Raw genomic sequence first — 19,272 nt, forward strand, 5'->3', positions numbered from 1 at the left:
GCATTATTCCATGGGCACGTGCATCACCCTCCGACGATGAGTGAAAATAAAAAAAAATATAGAAAAAATATAATTTGTCTCGAATTCGTCTTTGACCAGTTAAATAAATAGAGCGGGAGATGAGAGTTTTTTTTTTTTTTTTGATTTGTTTCGATCCGTCAAAATTTTACGTTTTCGTCTTGATCAATCCCGAATAAAGAGGTAATGAGGGTTAAAAATATGATAAAAATTTATCCACTCCGAATTCGTCCCGAATGATTGAATGAATGAGTAAATAAGGTCGAAAATAGAATTAAAATTTACCTGCTCCAAATCTACCCCCGATAAGAAAAGGCGTAGGAGGTGGGAGACCCCTCCCGCGGCCCTGCCTCTGAATTCATTCCGTTTGCATCCCTATGCACGATCATCGGCCGAGGCTCCCCAAACACCAAACAGCCGACCGGCCAATCCACATCCGCCACGTGTTGGCCGCCTTCGGATCCCCAATTAAGCACGGCCCCGTTTGGCCTCTACTTGATATGCAGTCGAGGTCGTGTAGTAATGCGAGCTCCGAAATTTTCTGTTCTGATACAATATTAAATAATATATATATTGTCTTTTTTTCGCCTTTATTATTTTTCTTTCTCTTTAACCCCTCACTTCAACGTATGGTACACATTTAAATCATCTGAGATTAAATCTCTAAAAATACGCGCACTCGGAGCCCTATCCTACTACACACCGACTGAACTAGAGGCTGGTGTGAAAAGTTTAAGTTATTAGAGAACAGTTATGAGATTTACACTGTATATACAAAATAACATTACATAAACTATGTGCACATAAAATTATAACATTCATAAAATATGAGAGTATATTGTAAGATTTACATAGATAAAAATGAATGATGTTCGTCCTTCACTGTTTTAACTAATAAAAACTTATTAATTTTCCGTTACAAGTATTTTTCATGAGGCAATAATATTTTTTCTAATAATAATAATCATCATCATGTATTTAATGGTAAATATGAAAATTAAATTTTAAAAACATGTAGGAGTCATTCTTATGTATGTATGGAGAGAAAAATAAAAGTAACAGAAAACAATGTATTATTTGACTAATAGTTTAAGAATTACTAATAAATAATTTACCAAAACTTATTGTTTTTTAAAGCTCAGGTACCTGATATGGCATATATTGATATATAGTTCATGGAAGGTGCATAGATTTTTTACCACTACAAAATTTAGTAGAACATTGAAGGATCAATGGAGGATTTTTTTTTTTTTGTTTTTTACCCTATAAAAGTAGTTTATTTGCTAAATTCTCTTGAATTTGAATCTCATTTATCAACAATACCTCTCTCCTACCATGTTAATGCCAAGTCCATGAAACAAAATTTATATTTTTTTTTCAAAAAAAGATAATATTAATTTTGGAAAGTTTTAAAGAAAAAAATGAAACATGCATTCACCATATTCCAAAGGTAAATAGAAGGAAAAGATATTTTAAGTAGATCATAAATGTTGAATTATTAGCCACATTTATTAAGAAGGAAAAAACACAACTTGTAATGGTTCATTATTGAGATGTCGAAATTGTTAATTATGTTATTATTTTGTTAGCAATTTGTCAAAAATAGAAAGCTACTTCCCTTTGATAGGACCAAAAAAAAGAGAGTAAAAGATATAATTATTTAATTAATAAAAAGTCTTTAATTCAAAGCTAATAACTAAATAAATAATTTTATATCTTTTGCCCAATATTCAGGACATATTTTACATGCATAATGCATAATAAATAAAATAATTCATTATGTGAAAAAAAAAAACTCTTTCACACACTCTTTCACTCTCTCTCTCTCTCTCTCAATTTTTAAAAAATAAAAGAAAAAGCTGCTTCTTTTGTTTAACACTCAAATGTGCACAATGGTCCCAATTATTATAACAAGAATATTTTGGATTTATTGTTGAGGTTTGATGCAATTTTTATGTTGCACAAGCTATCATTGACCCTTAAATAGTTAAGAAATATACTATTTGTACGCCCAAAATAAAGTGTGAATTTTACATCCATCATCTTAGAATTTAGAAAATATTTAAATATTTTAGTATAAAAGAATTGACAAATTTTATACCTTCTGTAATTTTTTTTTTGATATACAAATAGCATTTCTCAATAAGTAAACTTCTGTTGTGGCTCGTACCGCACTGTAAAAAGAAAAATTTTATTACCCAGTCGGAATCTAAGAATAATACAAGTGATATTAGACGGTAGATGAAATACGTCTTACTAAATCTCGTATGATAGAAATTTTATTTTATTTTTCCTTCCGAATCTATTTCAAACTTAAAGGATCATGTAATTTGTTTCCCAATATTAGCGGTGATCACACACATATTCAGTCAGAGTATCGCATAGAAGTATGTCGTGGGACCCACACCACGACCTGCAGAGACCTTCACTTAGGGATACAAATTGGGCGGATTCGGGGCGGGAGGGGCTCCTATGTTCTTGGCTGGTCAAGACAGATTCGGAACAGTTTGGATTTTATTTTTTTTTTCTTTCCATTTAACGACAGCGACTTTTTGGCAGATCGTGATCAATCAAAAAAGGGTTCAAGATGAATTAATTTTTTTTTAATATTTTTTTTACTCATACTTACCGCTCTATTCAGAATGAATAAGATCAAAATCTCCACCAGCCCAGATCCATTTGCATCCCTATCTTCGCTGCCACTCTCATAATGGGAATTTCTTGTGTGGACCCGGTCAACCAGTGTTTGTCTTGCACCTACCAATCAGGGATTATACCATTCAAATTTTAGAAAAATATGAGTGATATTCAAATCGATATTGACAAAATAGTGCGTCTGAATAGGACGCGCCTTTCTAAAAACAAAATTAGATAATCTCCACATAAATTTCTCACTTGACTTACATTGCAATTGCTTTTTTTCTTTACCTTCAACACTAATCATGGTTGAACTTTTGCTATAAAAAAAAAAAATCGAAACCTCAAAGTTTAATTACTTTATTTTAATTTTAATATTAATTTTATTATAAAATAAATATGTTATAAGGTTATTATAATTATTATAGGGTTAGCACAACCTTTTCTCTCAAATTAAAAATTTTACCTTAAGATAAATAAAAGCATGACTTAATGATTTAAATTGGAAATTGCATTTAAAACCATCACCAAAAAAAAAGCTAACCGGTCCACAGCTTACGCGGTGCACGTGGTCCACGAAAAAATCGTTCATCTCTTCTCTCTCTCACCTCACCAGGCACCGCATGCTCCTACGAATCCGGTCCACAGATCACGTGGTGCGCGTGGTCCACGCAAAAATATTCCATCCTCTCTCGGTCTTTCCACGCACTCACGCTCACACGAAAACCAATGGAGAAATTTTTTCGCCCACGAGAAAATAAAAAATAGATATAAATAGAAAATACATTTAAAAATTTTAAAAAATCAAAAAAGGGGAAATAAAATTAGGCGAAAAGGGTTCCCACAAAAATACGCTCACCTTTTTCGTTCCCCCCCCTCACCCACGAAGAGAGAGAAAGGAGAGAGAGAGAGAGAGAGAGAGAGGGAGAGAGAGGGAGGGATCTGCGCGATCATGGCGAGAGGAGGCGCGATCTAGTCGAACGTANTGGAAATTGCATTTAAAACCATCACCAAAAAAAGCTAACCGGTCCACAGCTTACACGGTGCACGTGGTCCACGAAATAATCGTTCATCTCTTCTCTCTCTCTCCTCACTGGCTCACCACGCACCGCACGCTCATAGAATCTGGTCCACAGATTACGTGGTGCGCGTCGTCCACGCAAAAATATTCCATCCTCTCTCGGTCTCTCCACGCACTCACGCTCACACGAAAACCAATGGAGAAATTTTTTCGCCCACGAGAAAATAAAAAATAGATATAAATAGAAAATAAATTTAAAATTTTAAAAAATCAAAAAAGGGGAAATAAAATTAGGCGAAAAGGGTTCCCACAAAAATACGCTCACCTTTTTCGTTCCCCCCCCTCACCCACGAAGAGAGAGAAAGGAGAGAGAGAGAGAGAGAGAGAGAGGGAGAGAGAGGGAGGGATCTGCGCGATCATGGCGAGAGGAGGCGCGATCTAGTCGAACGTAGAGAGAAAGGGAGGGGTTTCTCTTCTCCGATTCCGACTCCTCCGACACTCTCCGCTGCGGCCCCCCGATCGATTGCCTCCTCGTGCTCCCGGTGTCGGTTTCGGTTGTTGGGTGGGTGGGGGAGGGGGCAGGAGAGATTGGATTCGAAAACCCTAGAATCGAGTAGCGCCGCTCTTGTTTTCCAGGTGCTCTCGCGATTGACGTTTCGGTCATGGTTTTGTGTAAATTTGTGTTAATTCATGTAGGGTTCCTTTTTTGCTGCTGATGATTCATTCGAATTGGAATCTAGGGTGCGGTTGAATTGGAAGGGGGGGGGATTGAATTTTTAAGGTTTCTTGTCGAAGTGGTCGTGTTTGGATGAGATTTACATTACTAAATTAAGCTTCTGATGTAGCAATAACTTTTTTTTTCTTAGTGCTAAATAACCTTAGAAAGAGTACTATGTAGTAATAATTTGATGCGGAAGTGTTAAGTTTGGTGTATTTGGAAATTGGAGCAAGGAAGAATTTAGCTAGATTTTATTTTTGGGTTTTCATAGAAGTTAATTCCTGTGTATATAGCTGCTTGAATTAAATGGTTTGAAATTACGAGTGATTAATATACAGAATATGCAGTGGTACGTGTATTCATATAATTCGATCTGAAGGAGAGAACTGAGTTGAGACATTTAATAGCAGAAGAGAAGGAAATTGATTATGTAAAGACAAATTCTCATAACGGCAAGACCTATGAGGCATTGGATTATTGTAATTGCTCTCTTATGGAAAAGAATTTTGCAATGTAATTTTGGAAGAAAGAAATAGTAGATGATACCTGAAAATATAGGCTGAGAAAAGAAAATTAAACAGAACTTGTGCCAAAAAAAGGGTTAAAATGAAGCACTACAATAGGAGGAAAAAAGGCGGAGGGGGTGTAGAAAAAAAAGGGAGAAGAAAGAACAGCACAACTAATTAGTATGATGAGGATTTGTTTTTTCAAACCACAATAATTGAGTAGGGAATCGACAGAGATCGCTTTTTTTAGTTGCTCGCGTGATTGCGGTTCCCATTAATAGTTCCATCTAAATTATAGCGGCCTGCAGGGGAGTTGGGTGGGTTTAGTGTACTGTCTTACTCTGAATATTTCTTATGGAGGATGAAGCTAAAGTAGATTCTTGGATGCAAACATGCGGTCAAATTTTGGCTTTTGAAACTTTTAGAAAATGAGTTGCTGTTACTCCAGCTATGATCATTCATCCATCAGCTGAAAAAGCTACACCACAAAGGAAGTTGCAGGATGCAACTTTTCTGTTTTCACATGAGACATTTTCGCATATTTCTAAACTTATATTGAGCAATTGCCTTGCAACATGTTTAAGGTGTCAAAAAAGCTTATTGTCTCACTGGTCTTTCAAGTTCTGCTCTTTTTTTAACTAATAAGCTTGAGCTGCTTCATTTATCAAAATAGCTGAACTTAAGCCAGAATTTCAATCTGTTAGCGAATGGACTGAGCTTATGTTGGGCTCAACTTCCTCGAGCTTTATTCCAAAAAGCTCAATTTTATATAGTAGTGGTGGTATTTTGCGTGCCTACAACAGAACAACTTGTCATATTGGTTATGGACAGTGTTTGTTGAATTTAGTACTTTACATTTTGTTGTTTGCTGATGCTAAGTTTATGCTTTATATTCATAGCTATGCTTCATTACTGATTGTTGGGTAATCTATCTTTTGTTTGATCAGATTCTTCTATCATCCCAGCCTACTAGTCCTTGGCGCCGATAACTTTTGGTCAGCTTTATTGCAAGTTTTGCATCGCAAGAGGTTTTTGATTCTTCCGTGAGATAAATGTCCATTTTCGCTCAGTTTTAGCTTAGCCAACTGTGGAGGAGTGAACAGACGCTGTTTGCACTTTACGTTTCTTGTGATAAGCAGTTATATCATTGAAGTCATTTATGTGGCTTCTTTACAAGTGAGTCTAACATTTGGGCATCAGTTCACCTCCATGGATTTGCCAAATTCATTGTGGAATGTCTTTTTGGAGGGAAAAGAAAGAATGTCAAATTGGAGTATTACCTCATCAGCTTTTCAACTTATTTATGCATCCTGGAAATTTTAGGAGTGTGAAGGTTGTTAATGATGTCCTTTGAGAGAGAACAATGGAACATGAATCTGAGAAAAGATTTCCCGCCTGTCCTAAAGATTACGAATTGTATGAAGAAATCGGAGAGGGCGTTAGTGCTACAGTTCGCAGGGCGCTCTGTATTCCACTCAATGAAATTGTCGCAATTAAAATTCTTGACCTTGAGAAGTGCAATAATGATCTAGTAAGTTGGACTTTTTACTTTTCTACGTTATGGTAGTTTATGTTTCATGCTTTAATAAATTTTTCTATTTTGTTGCGTTCTTTAATATTAGTATTCATGAGATTTACTGCTTGATATGTTTTCTGCAATATTATTTCTTTGATAAAATTGTACTTGGAAGTTTTTCACAATCAAGGCGATGCTTGCTCTGGAGTTGGTTGCTTTGTAAATTCTGCATTCAAAGCCAGAGATTTTTTTTTTTTCTGATTGAGTAGATGATAGTATGATACAGTAGATTGCTTTATTCTCAGAATGCCATCAGCTGATTAGCCTGATTTGTTGTTTATGATTATTTATTTACGGAAGGCAAGCTTTCTCTGTGTTTATTCATTTTTGTGCATGGATAAAGCAGAAGTCGTGTTCTTTAGATGCCGAGGTAAAATGTACTGTTTGTCCATGTACTATTCTAGGATTGCGACTTAGTCCGTGAACTTCCGACTTGCACATTTTAGTCCTTACACTTTCTTATATGTGCATTTCCATCCCTGGCTGTCAAAAAAAATCTAAAATTTTATTTTAAAATCATTTTACCCTATCTCCTATAAAATGAAGATTTATTTAAGCATACTTGAAGCAAGGTTAAACAGGACAGTTATTGGAAAAGTCACAGATAGTCAGAATTTTTTTTGCGTCCTATGAGTAATTTCAGGGACTAAGAGGTTTAACTAAAAAGGTTTGGGACCACATCCCATCCCTTCAGCATGGAATAATACAAAGACTACCTGTACATTTTTTCTCTCAACAAAATATCTAGAAATTCATTTAAATTAGTGGTCCTGAAACTCATCTTTCTTTCTATGAAACTGTATCCTTTTAGATACATCACTTATTTGTTGCATTACCATGTCTTTGTAATACTTATTTTGTTTTTTTTTTTTATTTTATAGGATGGGATAAGAAGGGAGGTTCAAACAATGAGCCTGATCGATCATCCGAATGTTCTTCGAGCACATTGCTCTTTCACATCTGGTCACGACCTTTGGGTTGTGATGCCTTACATGGCAGGGGGATCGGCCCTTCACATTATGAAATTTGCTTACCCAGAAGGTTTTGAGGAGCTGGTTATCGCAACTCTTTTGCGTGAGGTCCTTAAAGCTCTCGTATATCTCCATTCTCATGGGCATATCCACAGAGATGTTAAGGTAATGTTTAGTAATCTACCTTTTGTATTTTGTAGAGTCTTTCAAGAGCAGCAGTTTAACATGTCTGTAATGGTAACAACAATTTTAATATGATATCATACACATCTACCATAATATATGTAAAGCCAAGGAAGTGGCTTTAACTTTTCAATTTTTGCCACGTTTCATGCTGTTTTTTTAAATATGTGAATCTTTCTTTCATGATTCACTAGAATGTGACAAATGGTGCAGGCTTATTTGCAATCTAGTTGGAGCTGTTTATTTACTATTGTGAATAGAATTTAAAGTTAGTCCACTCCTACAGATAGAATTTCAATATAATGTATTCTTAGCTATATAAACCTAGTTCAAACAGAACAATAAATTATCAAATGCCAGTTCATCTTGAGTTCAACGTCTAAATCTTGTTCTTTTGGCCGCTCATCCTACATGCACAAAAATCAAATATTCCTGCATTATCTTATTTGTTATCAAATTTAATATCTTTTTAATTCTTTTATTTTTATGATGCATGGCTATTTTACTGCCTCTTGCATCCTTCAGATGGTAATAGAGGCGGTATATAGTAAGTGTGAAGCTATTTCATTTGTAATGAATTTAAAGTTGTCACCTTAATATACTGTCCAAAACTTTTCTCTAGAGTCTAGTATTAAACTTTTCAGTTATGAACACAATTTTCCTGTTCTCTCTTTCTTCAGACTTGTGGCTATAAACTAGAGATCCCCTGGTCATAAGATTATCCTTTTCATACCATAAGATTGTTGAAACAATCCAAAAAAAAGCTTGGTGTATTGGTTCCTATGACCTCCTGTTATGTTATCAGGTGGACTGAGAAAGGGGAATTCTTTTCTCCGTTTTTTTGACATTTCTGACCAAGTTAGTCTGAAACATCTGAATACTGATTGCGTCCCTTCATTCTCTGTTTGAAAATTTATAGATGCCCTATATCCTACCAAAGTGTTGGTAGCCTTTTTGCCACCTCAGATACTTTTCTGCTTATCCACTGTCGCACGTACTCAACCTATCTCAAATTTCCAAGAATCTCTAGCATATGTATGTTTTCTTTCATTGTATCATGTTATTAAGCCATTTGTACAGAGAATATATTTAGGGAAGATTTATTTCTAGGATTATTAGAGATTATTATAGTTGCTTTAATCTAGTTTTAAATTAGACTATTTATTTATGTTTTGTAGATGTTAGAGCATGCATACATATATTCCTGCTCCACTTTATATGCTAACAGGAACTTCTAAATTTCTGAACTTTCCAGGCTGGGAATATACTGATTGATGGCAATGGAGCTGTTAAACTAGCAGACTTTGGGGTCTCAGCTTGCATGTTTGATACTGGTGATAGGCAGCGTTCCCGAAATACATTTGTCGGAACTCCCTGCTGGTGATTGCTGCAACTTAAAATTTGCATATCTTTTAATTAATTACAGATTTAGTCAATGAAGTGCAATTCCAATTTCAGTTTCCTTCGCAAAGTTTGACTTCCATGTTAAATTTCATCCACAGAGTCTCAACTTTAACAATTTAGTTACTGAAGTTTGAACCCAATCTTTATTAAGCCCTCAAAGTTTCTATTTTGACGAAGGAATTAATTGTATTGCATAACAAACTTCAGGGACTAAAATTTGTTAATAACCCTTTTTTTCTATTTCCAATCTGTATTGCTGTCCTTCCGGCAGTTTTGTTGATCATTATGACAATTTTGTTTGCAGGATGGCTCCTGAAGTTATGCAGCAATTGCATGGTTATGACTTCAAGTGAGTGGGTGACTATCTAATTGCGACATCATGAGTTTATTGAACAAGAAGATGTTCAATATCTGTTTGACAATAAAATTTTTCACCTTTTTTCCCCTCCCCTTTTCTTTGTGTATTATAAACAGAGCAGACATTTGGTCATTTGGCATAACGGCGTTAGAGCTTGCCCATGGTCATGCTCCATTTTCTAAGTATCCCCCAATGAAGGTGTGTTTCAAGAAATGACCACCTAAAGCACATTTGTCATGTTACATCTCTTTTTCCGGTAACAGCAATAGGCATGATGATTTGTCATTTTAGGTCTTGCTTATGACGTTGCAAAATGCACCACCAGGTCTGGACTATGAAAGGGACAAGAGATTCTCAAAGGTTGATTTTCTTTAGTTAATTTTTTAAATTAAATTGAGCAGTTTATTTACACTCCTGGCAAAATCCATTTACATAAACTGCTGCAAATCTGGACTTTTAATATATGCATTCAAAGACCTTTTTTTTTTTCATTATATCATTTATGTCTTGTACTTACACAAATGTTTTTGAGAATTGGCTTTTTAAATAATGCAAAACCAACATATCCCATGGATTGGATTACCCTTCAACTTAAAATGGGGTTACTTTTGTAACAAGCCCCATATTTGAGGGGTATACATAAAGATTTTTTTTACAGGGCTGGACATGTAAATAGGTGATTTTGCAGGGGCCGGGGATATATATATATATATATATATATATATATATATATATATATATATANCATTTGTTTTCGATGATGGAGCCTCCAAATCGGCGATCGGTACCGTTGAAAATGATCTATACCACTTGAAGTATCTAGAAATTAAATTTTATGCTTTTTCGATATTATTCTCTTGTTCATCAAGTGGGTGTAAAAATGAACGGCTGAAAATGAATATCCTCTAAAAAGTGATGATAGGAATTTTGTAATCAAGATCGAGAGTATAGATCTTGCTCTAAATAGTTTAAAGAATTTTCTAACAAAAATTCAATTGATTTGGATAGTTTTACACCGTTAAACGAGAAAACGCCTCATATCAACCATTAAAATTACAAAATTTGAAACCCTTTGATCATTAGGTCAATGATGTCGAAAAGATTTGAAATTTGATTTTTAGATACTTCAAGTGATATAGATCATGCTTAACGGTGCCGATCGTCGATTTGAAGGCTCATCATCGAAAACAAGTGGGTGGTGGCAACGGAGCCCGTTTGCTACTGATAGCATTCTAGCTTAGCTCTCTCTATATATATAGGCTAGGGCTACTATACTCTTATGAGTATAGAGCCCTTCGTACTCATAAGTTGTTTTCGATGATGTGGCTTCCGAATCGACGATCCACTCCGTTAAATATGATCTAGAGTATTTGAAACTTCTAGAAAATAAATTTCGTAATTTTTCGAAATCATAATAAAGTCCATCAAGCGGGCATAAAATGAATGGTCAAAATCGAACGACATCCTAAAAATGGATGATCGGATCCTTCAATTTAAGATCGGAGTTATTGATTTTTATCTAGGTAGTCAATATAATTTTCTATCAAAAATTCAACCTATTCCAATTCTTTTACACCATTAAACTAGCAAGTATCCCATACCGGCAGTTAAAAATTGTTAATTTGTGAGCTTTTTGATTGTAAGGTAAATGATATCGAAAAATTATAAAATTTGATTTTTAGAAGTTTTAAATGTTCTAAATAATGTTTAACGGTATGGATTGTCGATTTGGAAGCTCTATCATCGAAAACGACTTATGAGTACGAGAGCGATTGTACTCATAAGAGTATAGTAGCCGGACTCTATATATATATATATATATATATATATATATATATATATATATATAAGCCCCCTTAAAATGTTTACTATAGAAACAACTCGGTGATTATTGTGAAGTAACATTACAATGCAGTCTTTCAAGGATCTGGTTGCTACATGCTTAGTAAAGGATCCAAAGAAGCGACCCTCTTCAGAAAAGTTGTTGAAGCACGCTTTCTTTAAGCATGCTCGTTCAAATGAATATCTAGAGAAGAGTATTCTTGACAACCTTTCTCCGCTTGGTGAACGTTTTAGGATGTTAAAGGTTTTAACTACAATCGCTATTCCTCTAGTGAGAAGATCTTGGGATAATTATTTTTTTAGTCTGATAACTTCATTTACAGAGTAAGGAGGCTGATTTCCTATTACATAACAAGGGTTTACCTGGAGAAAAAGAACAGTTATCTCAGGTATATTACTTGAAGGTTGCTATTATCTTAACTTTTCTTTTGTTAATGTAATTTTGTTGTTTTCACATGATTCTGGATTTTTACTTGTTTTGGAAATAAAATTGCTTAGTTACTAATGTGTCCTACCTATCTCATACCTACCACAAAGAGTGCAGTAGCAAATTGATATAATGTTATTACAAACAGAGAAATGTTCTGGTGAGTTTTTACTGCTGGAAATGCGAGTTTTGATAGGATTTTTGCCTGTCAAATTTCTGATTGTTTGTGAGATTGACTGCAAATAGTGGCAACATTTTGTATTTGTTCTTTTTGATTAAATCACAGATTTTATTTGCAGCGAGAGTATATACGGGGAATAAGTGGTTGGAATTTCAACCTAGAGGACTTGAAAGCTCAGGCTGCCCGTGTAAGGAAATCCATTTTCGCATTAGTTTTACCCGAGTTCAAAAGATTCGATGCTTAGTGTGCTTATGGAATAGCTTCTATACTTTGAAAAGTAGCCCTCAGTCGTTAGGCAAACAAAAAATCTTAAGGTTTTTATGTGGCTGAGAGCTGCTTCTGAGCATCAAAAGCAGAAACTTCAATTTGTAGCTTATTCTTTTGCCCAAACAAACTGTTGAGTGGATCTGAATGAAAAAGCTTATAGTGCTTTTTCACAAAGCTCTACTCAAACAATATCTCCATAACCTTGAGCTAAGCTGAACAGGCCTTTTAAGAAAAATGATCCGTTGGAGGAACATGGCAATTAACTGTTTTTCTTTTGACATGAACTTTTGCAGCTAGAAACCTCAGATGGTGCCCTCCCTTCAGAAGAGGTAGATAATATTTCTAACACCAAGGATGCCTTTGATGAAGCTGATATTCAGCAGCAAATTCGTTCATCAGAAAGTGTTAACAATTCTAGCTCTGCAACTTCTCCTGAGGTATTCAATTCCTGTAATGCTATTACTCTGAACCTTCAATTATTCCAGTTCTTGCTATTCAGTAGTGCAGATCTCACTTGATAATTATTTAGGAAATATTTAGATATGTACTTCTGCAATATTATTAATTACAATAAATATTCCTACAAAAACTGCATTTTATTAAATGCCCTTTTAAATCATTATTTCTTACAAACATATCCTTATAATTATGGAAGTGCTGTTCTTTAAGAAGTTTTTTGTAGTACACAACAGTATGATAAAGGAATTCTTGTAAGAAACTGTATTTTCAAGGGGTATATATATGGCCATCTTGATTTTACAGGAGGTTATATGTAAATAGCTGCTTTTCTGGGACATTCCTATATAGGTCTTTTTCTAGATGTTATTATACTTCTGATTCTCTCAGGTAGACATACAAGATATTCAAGAATTGGAGGGTCCATTTGCCTCTGCATTTGCAAGTCGTCCTCTTGAGGCACTCAAGTATGGTTTCTTTACAACAGATCAGTATTAGTTTTTGCAGATTTTCTTCATGCGAAAACATCCTTGATTGAAATCTCCCATGTCAGAGACTAACTGGAATTGAACCCAAAAAAGGGGAGAAATTGGGCTTTAATATTGCAGAAGTTTCTCTAGATGTTTAGGGAACTGCTGATTTCTTTTAAAGCGTGTTGCTCTTAGAGAATGATTCTTTAGTACTTCACTCTGAACCCTTGCTCTCATGTTTGGCCTTGAGACATTTAATAGAAGCTGAAAACTTCATGCTCGGCCGCTTTGATACATATAAAAGACACTCAATTATCCCACTGCTAGTATTAGTAACTTGAAAGGCCCTTAACCACGTGTCCTGAAAAGCTTTAGCTTAAAATACTAATACTAGTATCATAGTCATTTCAAAAATCAAATGCATTATGCTATTAAATTTTATGTGAGACTATTGAGGTGTGACATGTTATCTAAAACAAGCGACAGTGGCTGCACATGATTAGACAAACTCTTTTTGATCATCGTTGAAGTCAAAGATAGTTATCATAAAAACTTTCCACTCTATTTGTTTCTTCATTGTAGCCACAAGTCAGTCTTTTGTTAGGTCAGGTTGATTTTATAACAGTTTGTATCTAGCAAAAACATGGGCCTAGCACATTTTGAAATTGGTAACTGAAGTACTCAACCTTAAGTTTTTTATTTTTCTACTTAAGGTACTTCTGAAATAGTTATCTGAACCTCAAAATATTTCCATTTTATTACCTAATCTTGTACAATTTGTAATTTGACGGAATATTCTACTATAGTTTGACGGAATTCGTTAAGTTCAGAACAGAATTTTCTGAAATTGAAAGTGGTGAAAGATTCGGTAGTGAAATCAAAACTTGTAGGTTCAGGTACTAATTTTGAAATCCACTATATTTCGGAACTTCAGATTAGGTCTCTATGTTCCAACAGCTTTTTTATGATGGAAGATAGCTGTTCGGAACAACTGGTAATTACAACTTATTTTTACGATGCAGATCTTGTTTTGATGTCTGCGATGATGAGACCGATGCTAACAGTCCTATATTAAAAGCACATTTAAACTCAGAATCCCGGTTTCCTTCAGAACAATCATCCCAGCTAGGGGATTTGAGGGCCGCCAAGTGTAATGGTGATAACTTGGAAAGGAGTGTTTCCGTGCCCACGAATATCAGTGTTCTTGGATGCCAGAAATTCTCTAGCGGTTCTCTTCTCCCAGAGCATGTTCTTTCTCCTTACAGGAGAACTTCTGGGGATACTGAGAGGTAGTACTGTAATTTGCAAGAGCTTTCACTTGTTTTTAAATGTTAACAAGCTATTATGTTTGTTAATTGCTGTTAAGTTTCAAGTGCTTGGACCTAGATTCGTGTTTGCCATTGTTTGGCGAAAGTACGGTCCTGTGCCAACATGGCAGCACACACTTCATGCCACTTGCACCATAAACTTGTGCTGGCACATTTTGGCAACAATAAGTTCTGCTTGTTCTTAAATGTGCTTTTATCAAGATCTTTTGTACTTATATTGTTGTAATTTTTGCTAGTTTCAAAGAAACTTCTTAAACTATATATGCATTTTATTGTGTTGAGGATTAACTCCATTTGCCTTTTTCTTATTTACCAAAGGGATGAGTTGCATCGGAAACACCACAATGAAAGGAATCATAGTGGCCCTCTTTCATTCCGTCAAATGAGAGATGCACAAGGTATCGTACACTGCCACCAACCACCCCATAACCCCAAATGTTTTTTTGTACTTATTTACTTTTAATAATTGATATCATAAAGAATGATGTTATGTGTTCCTCAGAATGCACATCAAAATATTATTGATGAGTCAGCTTTATATATATTGCACTTAGTAGCTGGCTTAGTATTTTAAATTTCAAACATAACATCTGACTGGATATCAGTACTGGAAAAGCCAAACTACTCAATAGCTACTACGTGTGTCAAGCTGACAAATTAATGGCATTTTAGAGTACATTCTGAGGTACCTGAAGCATCATTCTATTCTTAACATACTAATACTGCTATGGCATGATGATATCAGCACAACAGGAACCATCAGAGGAGAAAGTTGTTCAGCGTAGGGGGAGGTTCAAGGTTACATCAAGTGATGTTACTCCAAAGGTGCTTCAATATGTGTACTGAATAAAACAAGTGGAAAAGTAGCACAATAATTAGGGCATAAAATGTCTTTTCTCTTCTCTGTTGCAGCTAGACTAAGTTGCGCATAAAGACAGTAAAAGTAAACTTGTTCAGATTTATAAAAAATCACAAAAGTTAAAGAAAATTTGGTTAAAGTTAGAAATGTAGGCCGACATTTTTCTTTACATGAAAATACAGCTCTATAGAAGGAATGAAAAATGAACATTTTCGACAAGTGTTGCTCCTTCCAGACCTGCAATATGCTAATGGCTTTATTAAAGTAGTGTCCTTTCTTTAAAGCTAATGGTTTTGGAGAATATAATTGTGGTTTTCTGAAATTTTGAAGATTCAGAAGTGGCCTTAAGATTTTACATTAAATATTTTTGAATCTTCAGAAAGGACGCTCATATTGGAGATTTTCCTGCAAATTTATGTACTTACGAGATGAAACTGCCAGTTTTATTGCATTAATAAAAATCTCAGTAAAAAAGAAACATAATAATTATTTAGTCACAAAGAAACCTAAAGACCTTTGCCAATTAGGTTGCTTTAATCAAGCATTTTTGTTTCCTCTTGAAACTAATTTCTTTTTGACATTTACATTCATATAAAATGTTATAGAAAACTCAAATTCAATAAAGCGAATTCCATAAGATTAGAAACTTACATCTTTGTTTCTTTTTCTCTGCATATGTTATCTGATTTCCTAGGTAGCTTCAACAGCAAACAGCAAGGCGGACCAATTCAGTGGAACACCAACAAGACGTACACTAAACGGTCCTGCTCTTCTTCCACCGTTGCAATTTTTATTGCAGCAAAATGCTATGCAAAGGGTATGCTGGAATTGTTTTTATTTTCAAGTTTCAACGAACATCTTGTTAGTTGTTACCTTATCGTTTCACCATTTTCTTATGTTGTTGGCAGGAGCAACTTCTTAAATTGATGGCATGTGTCGAGCAAACATCTGGTACACAATTCTTTGTTTTGCTATTCGATAGTCTTGTTTCAGTTGCTTGATATTCTAATTTGAAATATTGGCTTGAAATAGGCTTCCATTCAGAAGTTTCCGATGCAGGAACTAGTGATTCATCACAGGTATATACAAATTGAGTACTTTCCCGTGTTTTTGCTAGCAAGATGAGCAGTTATATATTTAAATTAATTGTAGTGAATTCAATGTGTGGGGGGGGGGGGTTTAATAGCCAATAAGTGGGAGAAAATTACTAGCAATTCTTTTAATAATTGTGAAAGATAGTTGTTTTTCTTTTAATTACTGTCTATGATGTTGTAATGCACGGACTTTATAATTGCATATTGGTCCCCACAGAAATAAAACTATTGGATCTGGCCCTGCTTATTGGCTATTGTAACATGCTAACCAGAGAAAGTAACAGGATAGACGTCACTATAAATTCAATTTATTTTTGCTGGCTTTTGATCATCTGGATAAACTTCTGTCATATCACCTTTTAATATGTAAATAAAATTTCCAAGCTTTTTTGCTTCGTGACTTACTATCTTGTAAAATGTGACACCAAATCTTGACGAACCTCTTTTCTTTTCTGAGTGCAGTGGTAGCCATCTTGTGGATGTGGTAAATCAGTTTTGTTCTCTCTTATGTGTATTGTAGCTCTATTACCTGTTTATTTAAAGACCTCTCAAAGAGCAGATATTAGAATACTCAGAATCGTTCATTTATACTCGGTTATTCAGACTCTCACTCTATCAGTTGAAATGTTGCAATTTTGGGTCTAATAACCTCGAAATTGTTTGCAGTTGTGTCAAGCATCTTCAAGGGAAAAGGAGCTACAGGCTTATGTGGCTCATTTGGAACAAGGGTACAGCGTCTTTCCAAATGCATAGTATCATTTTTATTCTTTTTTGGGGTAAAATGTAGATATTGCTATTGGTTCCTGTAGTCAAGCATTGTAATCCCGACTTGTCACATTTATTGCACTTTAGTACTTTGGCTGTTAAAAATCTAGACTATTGTTGTAAGATGACCTTTTTAATCTGGTTTGAAGTTCATGCAATAAGTGGGTTATTTACAGAAAGGATAAAATGACCATTTTATAAGAAAAAGATATCTTTTGACGGCCAGGAGTTGAAGTGCAATACATGTGAAAGTTTAGGAACTAATTTGTTTGAGTGCAGGAGATAGTACAGACCGTCCATACATTTTACCCTTTTCTTGTTTTAATTACCCGAAGGACTAAAATTTGTCACCATTTCAGCATTATGGAACTTGCCCAAGAGGTGCAGAAGCTAAAAACGAAGAACACTCAGGCAAGTTTTCATGCGATATTTTCTGGCTTTTTTTTTTACAATTTATTTATAGTTTTTTCTCTAGAAGAGACGATAGAGGGTTCATTTAAACAAATAACCCCTTTGTTATTGTGTGCATTTTCACTTCATTACCCTGTTGCTTCATTTATCCCACCGAACTCTTCCATGGTTGCTATTTCTTTGCCGTATGGACCTTCCACGCACATGGTGTCACAAACCGACAAAATAAGAGCCATGGCCTTTGTTTGCCATTTCTAACCTACCGATAGTGACCATATGATCGGTAAGTGCAGCGAATGAAGCCACAGGTTAGTGAACTACAAACGTGCTAAACAACATAAGGGTATATTTTGAGAGCTCAGCAATACCTGTATTTTCCATTAGCCGTTTGGTGGACATTTTATGAGGAATGCACGTATTCACAAAGATATCACTGGTACACATTTATTTCCTACTCTAGTGAGAGATGGACAGCTGCTCCAAAGTCGACGCCCCAGTTTGTTTGAATTGATTATCCATAATGATTGATGTGCTCGAGAGTACGTGTTTGCCATGGGCTGTTCGTTTATGTGATTCTCCATATCTAAATTGCAATAGTAAGCTATTCCTTGTTTTACAGCTAGAGCGGCAGATCAATGCTCTGACCAGCAAGGAGGATAGGGTGCGGCGGAGATAAATAGGCAGCACGAGAATGAAAATACCATCCCGTAGAAGACACGGCGCGCCAGATGCTCGCGGCGGATTCTGGTATGTGTTTATTCAGCAACTCCGGCCCTGTTTGGATCCTCGTCCGTCCATGTAATATCCTTGCAATTTTGAACGTTTGTGTTTGTGGAGATGCTTCCGTGTTTGTTTTGTTTCCTAACTTAAAAAAAAGCAAGTAGCCGACGGTCTCATATGTCGATTTATCTGTACAGCATGGTGGGTCTTTGTTTATAAAGTTGGGGCAAATGCTTGTTTATAAAGTTGGGGCAAATGCTATTGCGAGATTTGCGAGCGAACGAAAACTACATTTGTGCACAATTTTAGCTTTTGAATATATCTTATTGCTTCCACGAATCCCCCTCCTAATCCTGGTATCTTCCATGATACTTATCCCTATAATATAGGAGACGACGGTGAGCGTATTTGATTGGTGGCTTGTTGATGTGGGACTTGATTATGCACGGGCGATAGCACATTCTGATTGTTTTTTGTATCTAGGGCTGCAAATAGTAGCAAAATGATGGAGCTTCCAATCTCAAATAGCAAATAGGGCAGTAGGCAGGAACTAAAAACTATAGGAGAAAAAGAAAGATAACCACTCGGAGCAGATACGAAAATGATCCCTTTTCTCATCAGTCATGCTTGGCTGAAACTGTCCCCTACTCGGACCAAACACGAATGGAACAGTCAGCGAAGGCGAAAAAACAGCATTAAAAACAAACAATACCCCACAAAAATCTACGATCCGCAAGACGGTGATCGCACAACACCGCGGGACGCCCATCTAAAGCACGCAGTCTGAGAAACGGTGCATACTTGTACCTGACATTATGATTACGCAAAATCGGACCAATCGCGAGCCAACTCTCCCATCTCCCATCCAGAGAAGAGTTTCTCCTCACAAAATTTAGACTTCCACCCCATATTATCATCACTACTACTAAAACTGCATTGACAAACAGAAAAAAAAACAAGCAATAGCAGCAAGTCATATGTATACAAGGCACTCAGTTATCTCTACAGATAATACAACCATGCGTAGGGCAAATTCCAGACAACTGCGGCTGACATTTTC

At 35.5% G+C, this 19,272-nt stretch overlaps 1 protein-coding gene across 4 annotated transcripts; it reads left to right on the forward strand.

Moving 5' to 3' along the window:
* On the forward strand, window positions 4,003-18,551 carry LOC109710193 (serine/threonine-protein kinase BLUS1). Of its 4 annotated transcripts, XM_020232672.1 has the most exons (22): window positions 4,004-4,312; window positions 5,848-5,928; window positions 6,224-6,431; window positions 7,358-7,612; window positions 8,886-9,010; window positions 9,339-9,383; window positions 9,509-9,590; window positions 9,684-9,752; window positions 11,308-11,478; window positions 11,558-11,623; window positions 11,961-12,029; window positions 12,403-12,546; window positions 12,956-13,032; window positions 14,058-14,324; window positions 14,682-14,761; window positions 15,109-15,188; window positions 15,917-16,039; window positions 16,131-16,173; window positions 16,255-16,301; window positions 16,983-17,044; window positions 17,441-17,492; window positions 18,112-18,551. In XM_020232672.1, exons 3-22 carry the CDS (start codon window positions 6,264-6,266, stop codon window positions 18,166-18,168), a joined length of 2,082 nt encoding a protein of 693 aa, XP_020088261.1. In that variant the 5' UTR covers window positions 4,004-4,312; window positions 5,848-5,928; window positions 6,224-6,263; the 3' UTR covers window positions 18,169-18,551. The 4 variants fall into 4 exon arrangements, with proteins under 4 accessions (XP_020088263.1, XP_020088262.1, XP_020088261.1 ...); XM_020232671.1 differs by having other exon boundaries at window positions 5,848-6,431; XM_020232674.1 differs by lacking the exon at window positions 14,058-14,324 and having other exon boundaries at window positions 4,003-4,312; window positions 5,848-6,431.

The sequence above is a fragment of the Ananas comosus genome, linkage group 5, assembly GCF_001540865.1.
Source record: "Ananas comosus cultivar F153 linkage group 5, ASM154086v1, whole genome shotgun sequence".
NCBI classification, from domain to species: Eukaryota; Viridiplantae; Streptophyta; class Magnoliopsida; order Poales; family Bromeliaceae; genus Ananas; species Ananas comosus.